The 16,694-nt window shown below is 35.5% G+C and overlaps 1 protein-coding gene across 4 annotated transcripts in view; it reads left to right on the top strand.

Moving 5' to 3' along the window:
- The window catches only part of Rasal2 (RAS protein activator like 2), a 346,050-nt gene that overhangs the window by 305,031 nt on the left and 24,325 nt on the right, over positions 1-16,694 (top strand). For 2 of the 4 annotated variants that reach the window (XM_026388446.2, XM_026388445.2), the window contains exons 9-14: positions 738-882; positions 7,661-7,805; positions 9,678-9,914; positions 12,359-12,560; positions 14,515-14,693; positions 15,421-16,282. In XM_026388446.2, coding sequence (XP_026244231.2) covers positions 738-882; positions 7,661-7,805; positions 9,678-9,914; positions 12,359-12,560; positions 14,515-14,693; positions 15,421-16,282 — 1,770 coding nt within the window. Of the gene's footprint in view, positions 1-737; positions 883-7,660; positions 7,806-9,677; positions 9,915-12,358; positions 12,561-14,493; positions 14,694-15,420; positions 16,283-16,694 lie in introns of all 4 variants that reach the window. The other 2 variants (XM_026388444.2, XM_026388443.2) reach the window with 1 other exon arrangement.

Genomic DNA, 16,694 nt, shown 5'->3' with positions numbered 1-16,694 from the left:
CTATCCTTGGCCTCATGGGGCTTGTAGTTTTCTGAGGAAAACATGAATCATATGAAAACATATGATTACAGAAATAAATGTGAGATTGCAATGAGAAGTACAGAGGATAAAAAGATATGTAGCACTTACTATAGGAGTGTGGAGCAAGGAGACCTGATTAGTGGAAGCGTAGGAGCAGTGTTGGTAAGGGAAGTCTTCACTGAGGAAACAATGTGTAAACTAAGAGCCCAAGGATCCCAGGAATTAGCTCTATGACAATGGGGGTGAGAGTGGAGCAGAACTGAGAACAGCATTTGTAAAGCTTTGTGGTGAAAAGAGAACATTATATTTAGAAAGATTTGGTGTTATGAAAGGACCTTAAGAAAGAAAGAAAGAAAGAGAAAGAGAGAGAGAAAGAAGAGAAAGGAAGAAAAGGCCCCTGATGTAATGCTGGAACAGAATGTAGAGATTCCTGGTAGATGAGGCTGGAAAATAGATACCAGGAAATATAGACACTGACAGATTGCATTTAGAATTATGATCTTTTTCAAAAGTACAATGGAAAATCTCTGAAGAAATTCTAAACTTAGGGGTAGTGATACGTAAGATTTTTCTCCTGAGTGCCTTTTTTCTTTTCAGTGAATCTGGTAGCTTAAGTTTTAGAGCTGCATTCCAGGATGTCAGATATTTTGCTAGTCTCTTCTAATGTATATTATTTATTCAGTTACTTTCTGCCTGATTGAACATTATTCTCCCAGGATTTTCTGACCGACTTGGTGATGTCTGAGGTGGATCGTTGTGGAGAGCACGATGTTTTGATCTTCAGAGAGAACACCATTGCCACCAAATCCATTGAGGAATACCTCAAATTAGTGGGACAACAGTATCTTCATGATGCACTGGGTATGGAAAAGGAAAATATCTGTTTTCTTTCCCTTTCAGTTTTAACTTGTTTCACCCTCATAAGATAAATTATTTAGTTTAGCTAACTAGAATTTTAAGGTTTTAGTTTCAGCTGTGAGAAGTCTCTTCAGGAAAACAGTTTATTACTGTATGGGTGGAAATAGCCCTTCTGTATATGCAGCTAAGTTCCTGATTTTTACATATAACAATATTAGTGGGTGTTATTACTACACGAGAGGTGGCCTATTTCCCCCAAGTGGTGAGTTTTAAATCATAGTACAAATATATAACCTAATTCTTAAAAAGAGTTAGCCTAACATTTGTTATCATGCATAACAAACCTCTAATCAAAACTGAAGAAACTCTTGCCAGACTATAGTTCCAAATTTCTGACCTCAAGGTCTAGAATTTTCTGCTGTTGTTGTTGCTTGTTGGCTTATTTTTTGTGCTACTGGGGCTTGAACCCAGTGGTGCCCTACACTGAGCTACATCCCAACCCTCTGTTTTGTTTGTTTTCTTTTTTGAGAGGAGATCTCACTAAATTGTCCACTTTGGCCTCGAACTTGTGATCCTCCTATCTCAGCTTGAGTCACTGGGATTATAAATGTGCCACCACCACACCCAGATGGATTTTTTTTTAACATAACAGATTTTTGTCCAATTATTAGCTCTTACTGGCTTGGCTGCTCACTTATTTCAGACTTGGTCATGAACTCAGTCATTAACTATTAGAAGTAGGGTACCGTCTGGGCTCTGTGGTGTGTACCATTGCTGGCCTATAGAACCATGAAGTGAGCCATAAGTGAGTGATGTAATATATTCATTTTTGGAGTAATTTTAAATTTTCTAGTAGTCAATATAAAAAGAATAAAGAGAAGCAGGTTAAATAAACAGCATATTTTATATAACTCATTGTATTCAAATATAACTTAACTAATCAATGTAGAAATTATTGATGAGGGATCTTATATTCTTCATATTCTGAAATTCAGTGAATAGTTTACAGTTACTGAAAATTTTAATTTGCACTAGCCACATTTCTGGTGCCTCATTTCTGTTACACTTAGTAAAGGTATGTTGGTGACTGGAGATTCTTATTCTTAAGGATCTTACAATATAGGAAATAAGAGTTTTCCCAGTAACCAAAGAAAGAGAAATCCTGTTTTCTCAAAGAATTTTTTAAAATTAATTTCAACTTGACAGAATTGTAAACTTTCCCTTATGGTGTGTGTTTACCTAGAATGGTAGGAAGGTTGTAAAACATACTTTGGGCAAGAGCAATGACAGGGATTAGCATGGGAGGTTGAGGGGACTGCATGAACAAAAAGAGAGAGAAGAGAGTTGGACGTAGTGACACAAGCCAATAATCTCAGCTTCTGGGAAGCTGAGGCACTGAGGCAGAAGCATTGCAAGTTTGAGTCCAGCCTCAGCAATTTAGCAAAACCCTGTCTCAAAATAAAAAATAAAAAAGGAGTGTGGATATAGCTCAGTGGTAAAGCACTGCTGGGTTCAATCCCCAGTACCAAAAAAAAAAAAAAAAAAAGAGGTGAAAGAATCAGGCATTACGGAATAAACCATTAAGTGGCAAAAGGACATGAAAGAGATAAGTGAACAACAACAAACAATCAGAAAATAATTAGAGCCAGTATTTTCAGATCCTAATTAAAGATGTTTATTTTGTAGGAATCATTAGAAAGCAACTGAAAGTTTTGAGTATGTTATTTTCAATGAAATTAATGTAAGATTAATTTCAATGAAATTATTGTAAGATTAATTAATGTAAGATTAATTTCAATGAAATTAATGTAAGATGGATCGACAAAGAAAGCAACTTAATGCAGAAATCAGTTAAGAAGCCTGGGGCTGGGGTTGTGGCTCAGTGGTAGAGCGCTTGCCTAGCATGTGCGAAGCCCTGGGTTCAAACCTCAACACCACATAAAAATAAATAAACAAAATAAACGTATTGTGTACAACTAAAATAAAAATATTTTAAAAACTATAAGAAGCCATTGTAATAAGCAAGGCAAGAAATAATGAGATTGTGATGAGGCAATCTCTGCAAATAATAATAGAGAAAAGATGGATATGAGAAATGTTAAAGTTGAACTGATAGGACTTGGCAGCTTTTTCAGTTCATGGAAAAGTAGGAAGTAGGAAGGATCAAGTGTTATCTAGAATTCTGGACCTTTGAGAATGTGAGGGGTATGATGAGATTCTTAACAGAAATTATAGAAATAGTGGTTTGGAAGAGAGGAATTTTTATTTGAAGTTCTGGTAGGAAATCTCAGGAATTTTAGGTAAGAAAGCAAGCCAGGACATCTGTCTAGCTGGCTGTTGGAAATCTGGACCTAACTTACCCATGTGAAGGGGAAAAATGAATCTGTGAGGTTACCAGAGCAGGAAAACACATGAGCCAAAGACAGATCTCACAGTGCACAGATCTCTGGGTTTATGGTGTAGAAGAAAGAAGAATCCAAAAGATCAGAGAGAGAATGCCAAAGAAAGAAAGAAATGAAGAAAGAAAACCAGGGAAACACTAAGTCCTAGATAACAGTAGAGAACATTCCTACTTATCTTCAACTCTAGTTGCATACTGCAGTTTAAGGTCTAATAGTAATTGATGAGAGGAATAGATGGATTTTCACTGACATTAGGAAAGGTACTGAAAGATTATTAGTCTCATTTACATAAAGAGCTTATTACAATCATAAATTATATGTCATGGTTCACTTTAATTTCTGTTGTCTTATACAAATCAACAACGAGATACCTCAAACAATATTATCCATTCGATGGACATAGGGATGAAATTTGTTGACTACCTCCTTTGAAATCAGATATTCATATTCTAAAAATCAAAGTGGGACAGGATTTCTGAGTGAAATAATTTCCAAATTGAATTGTGGATACAAGTCCTTTGATATGACAGTGAATAATTAAATATCTGATTAACTCAATGAGGCATGAAAATAGTTCAGTAAACACGGGAAGAAATTCAGGTAACCCCTCCAAGATCTCTGCTACCTTATCTGTTATCTAAGAAACAGGTTGCTGAAAATGGCTGCTGCTTCTAAGAACATAAACAGAAACAATTGGCAACCTTATTCAAAACAGGGGTTGGATTGTCTTCTTCCCAAAGTTTTGTTATATTTCATATACCTTGAACAAAAAAATAGATGCGTCTGTCTTTGAAAAATTCTCAGAGGGAATTGATATTGCCAGTCAACCTGTTCTTTAGCCTGCCTTCATTTATCTTAATAAAAGCATTACTCTTTACTGCATGGTCTCTGCCTCATTTAGGTTTAAATCTTCCATCTGTTAACCCCCTTTACCTACCGGATTGAAGTGATTCATGTTGGTGTCCTATGACACACAGGAAATACCATCTGTGAGACACATGAAATAAGTCCCTCAAAAGGTCCAATTTTCACCCTGGTGAAAATTGATAAAAGCAGATTTCTATATCCATACCTTTTAACCTTTTCCTAACACATGAAATATTAGTGCTAGGTACTAATTAATGCTTTTCATAAAGAACACATCATAGAACATTCTGGACACAAACTTACATTTAAACAACCTAAGCACCTAGTTAGGCTCTGATTATTTTCAAGGCTTCCTAGTCTAAGTAGTGGATCCAGGATTTTGATCCCAAATGTGTCTGGCTGCAAAGCCTTTACTTTTTCTATGCACTGCCACCTTTTCTTTTTTATTTTTTTTATTTGTTCTAATTAGTTATACATGGATGCATTTTGACATATTTTACACAAATGGAGCACAACTTCTCATTCCTCTGGCTGTACATGGTGCAGAGTCACTCCAGTAGTGTAATCATACATGTAAATAGGGTAATAAATGTCTGTCTCATTTACCATCCTTCCAATCCCTACAGCCCCATATCCCTCATACCCCTCAACACAAACCAGTTTCTTTCCTATCCCCTTGCCCCACCATGGATCAGCATCCACTTGTCAGAGAAAACATTTGGCTTGGGGTTTTGAGGGATTGGCTTATTTCACTTAGCATGATATTCTCTAGTTTCATCCATTTACTTGCAGATGCTATAATTTTATTCTTCTTTAAGGCTGAGTAGTATTCCATTGTATATACGTACCATTTTCTTTATCCATTCATCTGTTGAAGGGCATCTAGGTTGGTTCCATAGTTTAGCTATTGTGAATTGAACTGCTATAGATATTGATGTGGCTACATCACTCTAGTATGCTGATTTTAAATCCTTTGTGTATAAACCGAAGAATGGGATAGATAGCTGGGCCAAGTGGTGGTTCCATTCCAAGTTTTCTGATGTATCTCCATACTGCTTTCCATAGTGGTTTACTAATTTGCTGTCCCACCAGCAATGAATGAGTGTGTATGTTTTTTCCCACTTCCTCACCAATATTTATTATTGCTTGTATTTTTGGTAATTTCCATTCTGACTAGAGGGAGATGGAATCTTAGTTTTGATTTGCATTTCTCTAATTGCTAGAGATGATAAACATTTTTTAAGTTTTTTTTAGTTGTTGATTGACCTTTATTTTATTTATTTTTATGTGGTACTTAGAATTGAACCCAGTACCTCACACATGCTAGGCAACCGCTCTACTACTGAGCCACAACCCCAACCCAATGAACATTTTTTGATCGATTATATTTCTTCTTCTATAAAGTGTCTTTTCGGTTCCTTAGCCCATTTATTGATTGGGTTATTTGGTTTTTTGGTATTGGATTTATTGAGTTCTTTATATATTCTGGAGATTAATGCCCTATCTGATGTGTGTGTGTGGTAAAGATTTTTTCCATTTTGTAGGTTCTCTCGTCATATTATTGATTGTTTCCTTTGCTGAGAAGAAGCTTTTTAGTTTGAATCCATCCCATTTATGGGATCTTGATTTTACTTCTTGTACTTTAGGAGTCTTGTTAAGGAAGTCAGGTCCTAAGCCAACATGATGAAGATTTGGGCCTACTTTTTCTTGTATTAGACATAGGGTCTCCATTCTCATGTCTTTGATCTACTTTTGAGTTGATTTGTGGACAGGGTAATACCCAGAATAGCCAAAGCAATTCTTAGCAAGAAGAGTGAAGCAAGAGGCATCTCAATACCAGACCTTAAACTATACTACAGAGCAATACTAACAAAAACAGCCTGGTGTTGGTACCAAAATAGACATGTAGATCAGTGATACAAAATAGAAGACACAGAGACAAATCCATATAAATACAGTTATCTCATACTAGAAAAAGACACCAAAAACATACATTGAAGAAAAAATAGCCTCCTCAACAAATGGAGCTAGGAAAATTGGAAATCCATATGTAACAAAATGAAATTAAACCTCTGTCTCTCATCACCACCTTTTCTGAGTATCAGTTTGCTTCTTATTCTCTAAGCATGTTTCTTCCAAATTTTCATTTACCATCCTGTCATAGCTATTTTTAAAAGCTTTCATTTACCTTAGTACTAACAATTTTGATATAAAAATGTTTCCTATTGCTACTGCTACTTGATTTGGTAGGAATTATTGCTCACCTTTAAGAAGTGTTATAACTAACCTGAACCTCAAATAATACAAGGATCCTTGAAAGCTCCACTTTTCTTTAATAAAGACCTGTTAAAGAAAACCAGAATACATCCTGCCATCTCTGATAAATGTTTTTTTAAGTTAGGCTCTGTCGTGTATGCCTGTAATCCCAGCAGCTGGGGAGGCTAAGGCAAGAGGATCGTGAGGTCAGAGCCAGCTTCAGCAACTCAGCAAGATCCTGTCCCTAAATAAAATATCAAAAAGAACTGAGGATGTGGCTCAGTGGTCAAGTGTCCCCAGTACACCCCCCCCCAAAAAAAAAAAAATGTTTATTGAGCTCCAGAAGGCCTTCTGGAGTTTCATGCAGGGTTAACATTTGACCTCTCTGGTGCTATCTCAAAGTTAAAATTAGAATGCTTCAAGAGCTATTCAAGGTGATAGGGATTTGAACATGATTCGAAGCTTGTTCTTAACCTCCAAACGTATTCATTCTAGAAATGAGACAGAAATGAATAAATAAGCACAAAACAGTATAAAATTTGGAACACTAGAAGCATACAGGTATGGTATGTAGTAGAGGATGAACAGGTAAGGTAATGATTTGTTTTTTTGGAGAATACTAGGTGTAGCTTTATATGGGATAGGTGGTATAAGGGCTTCTAAGCTAAATTTCTATGGGAAAACATTAGGGTATATAAAAAGGGACCTGCTATAATTTTTGCCAGATTAAATGACTGTCCCCATTATAAGCAATAAGTCTAGAGAGCCTCACTTACCTCTGTGGGCTTGGAGTTGGGGTTAGGGTTAGACTTGGCACCCACATGGCCCCTATGACCTTACTTAGGTGGGCTATTCAATCTTACTCGGGTTGTTTTTCTATGATAATTAGTTTCTCTGGTAAAGGTAGCCTTATAACAAATTACAGGTTTTTGCTAATTTATGGGTTCTAGTAAAAGATAACTACCTTGTTTAAAGTCATATTGTTACTATTTTTATAAATACTATATTGATGATGTTAGTAGTTGCTATTATTCTACTTCCAGGTTAAAGAAAATAAACATGGTATGTGGGATATGAGAACTATTAGGTTCCAAAACAGTGAACTTTTGTGAGCAGTCTTTTGTGATTCCCATATGAAGTCTGAGGGAAAAAAATTCCCATTATAGATTTTAGGACAGAAATCCTAAATCCTTTTATCCTATTCAGGAAGATACTAAATATAGTTATATTTTCTGTCATCTTTTCTCCTCAAATAGGGGAGTTCATCAAAGCTTTGTATGAATCGGATGAGAACTGTGAAGTGGACCCCAGCAAATGTTCATCTAGTGAACTGATAGACCATCAAAGCAACCTAAAAATGTGCTGTGAACTGGCTTTCTGCAAGATCATCAACTCATACTGGTGAGCTGGTGTCCATGGTAGACCCTTGCTCATGGAACTTAAATTTTTTCATATAAAAGTCATCACAAAGGGAGGACTTAAGGGAAAAATTGAAAGTTACTTTAATATATTCCTAAAATATAAATCTCCATTTTAAGCAGATATTCTCCTTTTTTTTTAGCTTTGCCACAATTAATTTTACTGAAAAATCTGTGTGTCCTTAGCACACAAACATGATTAATGTTAAATTTGCATTGATGTCTTTGCCCACTGAGAATGCATGAATATTGAAAATAAAGGGATTTGGGGAGAGGAACATTGGGGAACACAAGAGAAAAACAGATCCTAGTTCAATCCATAGACACTAATGATAACCATTGAGAAGCAAATGCTGAGAAACATTTTTTTTTCTTTTTTGGTACTGGGATTTGAAGTTGAACCTGGGAGCACTTCACCACTGAGCACTGCCTCTAGTCCTTTTTATATTTTTTATTTTGAGACAGGGCCTTGCTGAGGCCAGCCTTGAATTTGCAATTCCCCTGTCTCTACATCCATGTCACTGAGATTATAGGCATGCACCATCACAGCCTACGAGAAATATTACTTCTTGAAGGGGAGTGTACAAAGGGTTCAACCATTAAAATAAACATCATTTTGCTAGTTGCTCTTGAGGCATAGAAAACAGGACAGAAGAAGGCCTTCTGGAGTTCATGAAGGGTTAACATTTGACCTCTCCGGTGCTATCTCAAGGTTAAAATTAGAAGAAGAAAACAAATAACTAGAAGGATGCTGACCACCTAGTACACTGTGCTTCACTGGGAGTTTAAATACCCATCCAGGATGGTATGCTTCAGCAGACCTCACAGTTTTTAAAAGCTTTCATTTACCTTAGTACTAACAATTTTGATATAAAAATTGTTTCATATTGATTTTGTAAGAATTATTGCGCACCTTTAAGAATTGTTATAACTAGCCTGAACCTCAAGTATCCTTGAAAGCTCCACTCTTCTTTAATAAAGAACTGTTAAAGAAAACCAGAATACAATGCATAGTTTACCTTTTTGTTGTTTTTGTTGAAAGAAACTCAGATCTCAATTATAAAGTTTAGAAGTGGAGATTTACGTTTGCCTAAATCTGTAAAATATAAATAGCATGAGTTATTAAAAACAGCCACTTTCCACAAAATGGATAAAGACTAAATTCAAATGCAGAAAATATTCAAATTTTATAGTAATAAAAATTTCAATTTTTCTTTAATAGAAAAAATAAGTATTCAGAATGGCCAATTTTGAGATTGAGGAATGTGGGCACTGATGTTTGTCTTGCTGGTTTGGGGATAATTTGATATATGTATATAAATAAAAATATTTATTTCCTTTCTTCTAACAGTTCATAAGCGAAGTACTTTTGAACTATCTATATAATCTTTCCCATAATTTTAATTCTACATCCTCTAAAACCCCAAAGTATTTTTCTAGCTTTCTAAAGTATTTACTAATGTTGAATAGCTGTGTTCATGAATTTTAGTCATTGCTGTACCCCCAGAAATTGGTGAGATTGTGGAAGATTTTTGATGAACAATCTTTAGAGAGATTACAGTAAGCTGTACTAGATGGTTTCATCAGGAGTCTCATGACATTTACCCTTTTTGCAAAACTAAATATACATTAGTTCAAAGTTTTGCAGTTTTCAGTCTCCATCTGGTTTTCTGTGACTTCCTCACCACCTCTCTGCCGTGAATTGGGCAGATCCTCATCTTTGCGTGTCTCCTAGGTCATCCTTATAGCCTAACTGTAATACAGAGGTGGGCTGAGTCAGAGTGGGAACATTTGTGCTTTCATGGGTTATGGTATTTTTGTATTTAGAGGTTTTTTTTTTTTTTTCCTTCCCCAGTGTTTTCCCTCGTGAATTGAAAGAAGTGTTTGCATCATGGAAACAGCAGTGCCTGAACCGAGGCAAGCAAGACATCAGTGAGCGGCTCATTAGTGCCTCATTGTTTCTCCGTTTTCTTTGCCCAGCCATTATGTCTCCCAGTCTCTTCAACCTTATGCAAGAGTATCCTGATGACCGTACATCTCGGACTCTAACTCTTATTGCCAAGGTCATTCAGAACCTGGCCAACTTTGCCAAGTAGGTGATGCTACCTACCATAACCACTCTAAAAACACATGGTTTTTAAAAAAATAACATGAGTCCTAAAATTTGCATCAGACTGATGAGCCTCATTACTCCCTATTACCAGATTATCAATAAAAATTGAAAAACAGCAAAAAATTGGAAGTAAATATTAAATAACCATGGTATACACATTCAATGAAATATTCATAGCCACTTAAAACATTGTTTTCAAAGAACAAAAATATGGAAAATGTTGAAGATAAAATTAAGTGAAAAGTACTAAAAAAAAGGACGATATAACATGATACATATGTTATAATTCTAGCAATATGAAAACACAAGAATCTAAGGAAGAACAGTCAGATAAATTTTGTGGTTAGATTGTCCAAAACAACTAGCCTGTTTCCTAAAAGATAATGTTAAGAAAATGCATAACTAACTAGAACAAATTTTAAAAAATTAAAAAGAAAATGCAAAAGATGAAAAGGTACTGTGTAGATCAAAGGAGGATAAACACAGTACTTGAAACTTGGATTTTTTTTTATATTTTTTTCCCTTTGTTGTTGATAGATCTTTATTTTATTTTTACATGGTATTGAGAATCAAACCCAGTACCTCACACATGCAAGGCAAGTGTGCTACTGCTGAGCCACAGTCCCAGACCAAAACTTGGATTTTAAATTGAAAAAAAATCTGTAAACGTTCTTTGGGGGACAATTGGTAGAATTTAAATATGGACTGTAGATGATTCATAAATCATGTTTTTAAAGTTTTAGTATGAAGATGGCATTGGCTTATATAGTGATACTCCTTTTTTTCTGAATAAAATGATGCTAAGTACTCAGAGGTGATAATGTCTGTAACTTAGTTTAAGATAGTTCAAAAAATAGCATAATATATATAGAAGAGTGAAAGCAAATTTGACAAAATTTTAACATTTGGTTAATGTAGATGAAAGATATATAGTGTTCATTGTATATTTTAACCTTTTTTTTAAAAATTTTTTTTTAAAAGTTAGGAGACTATAATTGTACTTAAATGTAAATAGCAGATATGTTTTAGTAGGTAAATGGATGTACCCATAATTTATCTTTCTGAAGAAAGAAAAATGAAACATTTTTCATTGTTTTTAACTTTTTCTTCAGTAAGTTTGTATTGTTTTATAGTTCATTGAAAATAAGTTTTAAAAATTCACACTTGCAAAATTGATCATAGATGTTTTTAATATTAAGGCTTAAAAACAAGTTTCTATTAGTAGTATATTGAAGAAAATAATTAAAACTTTAATGAAACAGGATTTTTTAGTATAAATTGTAATTTTTTTATAAGTCCACTATTTTAATTTTGTGTACCCTGTATATAAGCCAAAGCAGAAATATAACATACTTACCCATATTTGAGCTAATTCTGATAAAAAATTATTTCTAGTTTATTTTTGAACAAATTTTTTATAGACTTAAATAGTCTCTGAAGATAGCTAGAACCTATTTAGTAGAAATAATGAACACAACCAAAGGCTTAAAGAAGAAAAAGAATAAGTAGTTTCCCCTTATCCAAGATTTAGCTTTCCAAGGTTTTAGTTTTACCCATGGTCACCGATGATTCAAAAATATTAAATTAAAGATTTCAGAAATAATAAGTTTAAAATTAAATGTCATTTTGAGTAGCATAAGGAGATGTCATGCTGTCCAGCTCTGTCTCACACAGGGCATGAATCATACCTTTGTTCTGTGTATTCATGTTGTATTTGCTACCAACTTGTTGTTAGTAACCATCTTGGCTGTCAGATTGTCTAAGTATCATAGTGCTTATTTTACTTAACAGAACAAGAGTTTTGATGTTAGAAATTCAGAGATGCTAAAGAGAAGCTATAGAGGCTGTGTTTAAGTGAAAAGGTGAAAGTTTATCATAGTTATATATGTATGGGGGAAAGGATAGTATATATAGGGTTCATTGAAGGTCTTGTACTAAATACCATGGATAAGGGGGAAGAAGTGAAATACTGTATAATGTATTTAGGAAACTTTGAAGAAACAATCAATATTAAAATTTACACTGGTGAACATTTAGTCAATAAATAAGGGCTATATCATAGAGAGCTTTAAATACCAGAGCAGGGGGAAATGAGTCTAGGCTTAACCCTATAGTGAGAATAGAAAGCTATTCAGTTTTTTGGTATATATTAAATACTAAGAAACTAGATTTTTTAAGGCTGCAGGGAATGTCACTCAGTGATAGTTCACTTTCCTAGCATGTTGGAGGACCTGTGTTCTATCATCCCCAGTACCACTCAAAAAAAAAAAAAAAAGAAAAATATATTTTAGTACTCTCATTTACAGAAAAACAAAATGAGTTATTATCTCTACAATTTTTTTTTAAATTTTATAACTCTGTGTAAAGTCAACTTAAAATGATCATCTCTCTTTTCTTTCTCATTTTCTCACTCTCTGTGTCAGGTTTGGTAACAAAGAGGAATACATGGCATTCATGAATGATTTTTTAGAACATGAATGGGGTGGAATGAAGCGCTTTCTCTTGGAGATTTCTAATCCAGACACCATCTCAAACACCCCAGGCTTTGATGGTTACATTGATCTGGGCCGAGAGCTTTCAGTTTTGCATTCCTTACTGTGGGAAGTAGTTTCCCAACTTGATAAGGTAAAGTAGGCTGGATGAGTGATGGGAACTGGGAGATAGTGCATCTGTTCGGTGCATCTGAATTCTGGAATGAGAACACTACCCTTTCTGCTAATTGAAAGCAACCTTTTGCCCTAGATATCAGAAAGCAAATGGTTATCATTGCTGAGTAAATATTGTGATCTGCAGCCGTGAAATTCTAGAAAGTAATGAAATCATTAACATTTTTAAAATAATTAACTGAGTTAATGAAATATATTTCTATAAATTAATATATAATACATATCTGAAACTTGCTTAGAAATTAATAGCAAATATTGATATATACATCCTTATCATGTATAAAATGATATGAAATTTCATTCTAGTAATTTCTAACAAAAGGACAGACATAGGAAATGCTGTTTATCATGTTTATAGCTTTACCTATGAAAATTTTTTTTATTCTAGAAGTTTAAGTTTATAGTTATTAGTGATGAGTCTTATGGGGTATGAAAATCCTATTTTTTCTACAGATATGAATTAAGAATATATAAATCTATTATTTACTTATTTTCTGACAGAAAGAATGTTATTATGTGTTAATTATTCTATTAATAAGTAAATGTAAAGCATGCGAATCATTTTCTTTCTTCTGGAATTTGACAAAAAAAGAACAGGCTTATAGTAGAAAAAGTGTAGTAGTATGTTAGAGTAATTGCAAAAAAAAAGTTATTTTTCTGTAATGAATTGTTTTCCTCCATTTTCCTATTAATTATAGAAATGTTATATTAATAAAAATTAGAGAGGAATAAAACCTACTAACAAAGATCATTTTCCTGAGGAAATATAAATGGAAGTGTGTCCACTGGTGCTTAAAACATTTAGAAGACAATAAACCATTCCATATTCTCAAGAACCTATTCTTCATTTTTAGAAATGCAAGCTATATTTTAAGTTGCAGCTCTGTTGAGGGTAAATTTCTTTATTATGAATCATGGTTCAACATTATTCAGCAAGTAAAGAGATTCTTCAGAGGCATTCATTAAATTCATTCAGAAAAGTCTATTGAATGTTGAAAAGATAAAGAACACCCAAAGGCAGCCATGTAAAACTAACAGTTGAGATGACCCCATAAGACCCCATGAGAAAAATTCCCTAAAGAAAAAAAAAAAAGATTGAGATAGATAAAGCAAATACTGAAAACTTTTTCTTTATTGAATAACTTCATTGCATGTATGGTTATCTTGTGAATAGTCCTGGCTTATTCAAGATCAAAGTCTTTTTAACAGGCTTTGATACATAAACATACTTTCTCCTTTTTAGTCTCTTTAAAAAGTAAATATCTCATAGACAGAATTTCCCCTATTCATTGTTTAAATAAAAAGGAAATTACATTATTAATGGAAACAGCTGGGAATGGGTCAGGGTTCCCAAGATTGACTAGGATAGCAGATGGCAGTATCAACTAACTGCATGTCTTGCAGTGCTCTGGATCCCTGTATGCAGCATCTTGTATGTCAGCATGAGTTTCTTTTCTCACATGATCCTTTTTCTTTGGAAGTTTCATCACACTAGCCAGTCCTCTGGTCTCAAAGTTCCTTTTGGTTAGAAGGTGTTTGGTTCCTCCCCTCCCCTTCCCCACCTTGGTCTGTTAGCTACTCAAAGATTTAGTTCGCTTTGCATGCCTACTTTAGTTGGAATGGCAATAGTTTGATTATTTTGAGCATGACTTTTTATTTGCATAATCCTAATTTCTATTTCCTTTCTTTCCTCAATGTCTGCTGCACCTTGTTTCGCCTCCTCCATTCATCTCGACGCCATGATTTCGCTGCTCCATAACAATGCATTATGAACCTGCCACTCCCATATGCAAATACCTACCCTTCCCTCAACCTACACCCCTCCAATCAATGGGCATCGTTGTCCCAAAAACAATCTGTGGTGGATGTCACAATGCTTATTATCCAATCAGGGTGAAAATTCCTTCCTACAGGCGACCGTGGCAAAACTGGGTCCTCTCCCTCGTGTTCTTGCTGATATTACTAAGTCCCTGACTAATCCTACGCCAATACAACAGCAACTGAGACGCTTCGCTGAGCATAACTCTAGTCCAAACGTCAGTGGAAGCCTCTCCTCTGGGCTGCAGAAAATATTTGAAGACCCCACTGACAGGTATGCAAGAGAGTGTTTGTACTACTCTCAGAGAAAGATAAAGTTTAAATTTAGCAGAAATCTCTTTGACTCATTTGTTGAATTTGCAATAAGTTTATAAGCAATTAAAGAAAATCATTTGAGATAAATCCAATTGTTATAAAGCACAAGATAGGATAACATTTTTTAGAATGATAGTATAGAGTTATATTCAGTAAATGCATTCAAAATCTATATCGTGCTTTATGGAAGATTAGGGTTTTTATGAAATTGATGTTTTTGTGTGGTATAGCACTCAAAACTCTGAAAGACCACCAGTTAAAGCCATTTTATAGCTGATTGTGTCAACTAGACAGGTACATACAACTTTGTTGCTTAGACTTCTATTCCGAATTGGCAAGGTTTGTTCCTTTAGCAGGGACCCTTTGGTTATCTACTCACAGCTGCTTCTCTTGAAGGTTTAAATGGAACTAAGTATAAATTGGAGGATTTAAATCCAAGTGGATTATTATTGGAATTCTAGTAAAAACTAAAGATTGTGATGGGGTAGTATTCTCTACCTTTAAAGAAAAAGTAAAAATGCTAGATTTTATTCTAAGAATTGTAATGATGAAACCTGAATTTCTAAAGAAAGTTTAGGTGTCCATATTGAGCTTCTAAAACGTCAGAAAAGTTTCCAAAATTAAAGAATCTTAACTATGTTGAATTTGCTCTCAAGAGTAACCTAGGATCCTTTCCTTATCCACAGTGACTTGCATAAACTAAAATCTCCAAGCCAGGAAAATACAGACAGCTATTTCAGAGGCAAAACATTACTGCTTGTTCAGCAGGCCTCCTCCCAGAGTATGACTTATTCTGAAAAGGATGAAAAGGAAAGCAGCCTTCCTAATGGTCGGAGCATCTCCCTCATGGACCTCCAGGACACTCATACTGCTCAGGTGGAGCATGCATCCATCATGCTTGATGTGCCTATGCGCCTGACAGGAAGTCAGCTTTCCATAACCCAGGTGGCCAGCATCAAACAACTGCGGGAAAGTCAGAGCACTCCCCAGAGTGCCCCCCAAGTAAGAAGGCCCCTGCACCCAGCCTTGAACCAACCAGGAAGTCTCCAGCCCTTGTCATTCCAGAACCCTGTCTATCACCTCAATAACCCAATTCCAGCAATGCCAAAGGCCTCTGTAGATTCTAGTTTGGAGAACCTAAGCACTGCCAGTTCTAGAAGCCAAAGTAACAGTGAAGACTTCAAACTCAGTGGACCCAGCAATAGCAGCATGGAAGATTTTACCAAACGTAGCACTCAGAGTGAAGATTTCTCCCGGCGGCACACTATGCCAGACAGACACATACCTCTTGCTCTGCCACGTCAAAACAGTACTGGGCAGGCCCAAATCCGAAAAATGGACCAGGCCGGGTTAGGAGCCCGAGCCAAAGCACCCCCATCCCTGCCACACAGTGCATCCTTACGTAGTACCGGGAGCATGTCAGTGGCATCTGCAGCCCTGGTGGCTGAACCTGTGCAGAATGGGAGCCGGTCCCGGCAGCAGTCTTCTTCCTCCAGAGAGAGCCCTGTTCCCAAAGTGAGAGCAATTCAGAGACAACAGACACAGCAGGTAGGGACACATACTGGAGTGGTTTGGCTTCTACTTGGTCCAAACCTTGGACTTTATATGTAAATCAATAGGGGAGGGGGATCATCAGCAAATCCCATTATAAACAAGATTTCCCCTTAATAATATTTTCTGCAACCTTTAAATGGAAGGAGAAAATGACAAGTTTAGGAGGTTTCTGGTTAGGTGAGACAGCAGAATGTGGTTTGACTCATTACCCTTAGGAGACTCTAGCAAACACTCAGGAGGCCTTTCCTTTTCTACAAGCAGCAGAGCAGCTACCTCATTTTGCACTTAGAACAGATCTACAATGTTAAATGAATAAGTACACATTTAAACTAGGAAATCTGGGGCTGGAGATGTGGCTCAAGCAGTAGCGTGCTCGCCTGGCACGCGTGCGGCCCGGGTTCGATCC

Source organism: Urocitellus parryii, chromosome 9, assembly GCF_045843805.1.
Source record: "Urocitellus parryii isolate mUroPar1 chromosome 9, mUroPar1.hap1, whole genome shotgun sequence".
Classification (NCBI taxonomy): Eukaryota; Metazoa; Chordata; class Mammalia; order Rodentia; family Sciuridae; genus Urocitellus; species Urocitellus parryii.
The sequence above is the reverse complement of the archived record's forward strand: the minus strand, read 5'-3'. Positions and strand labels throughout refer to the sequence as shown.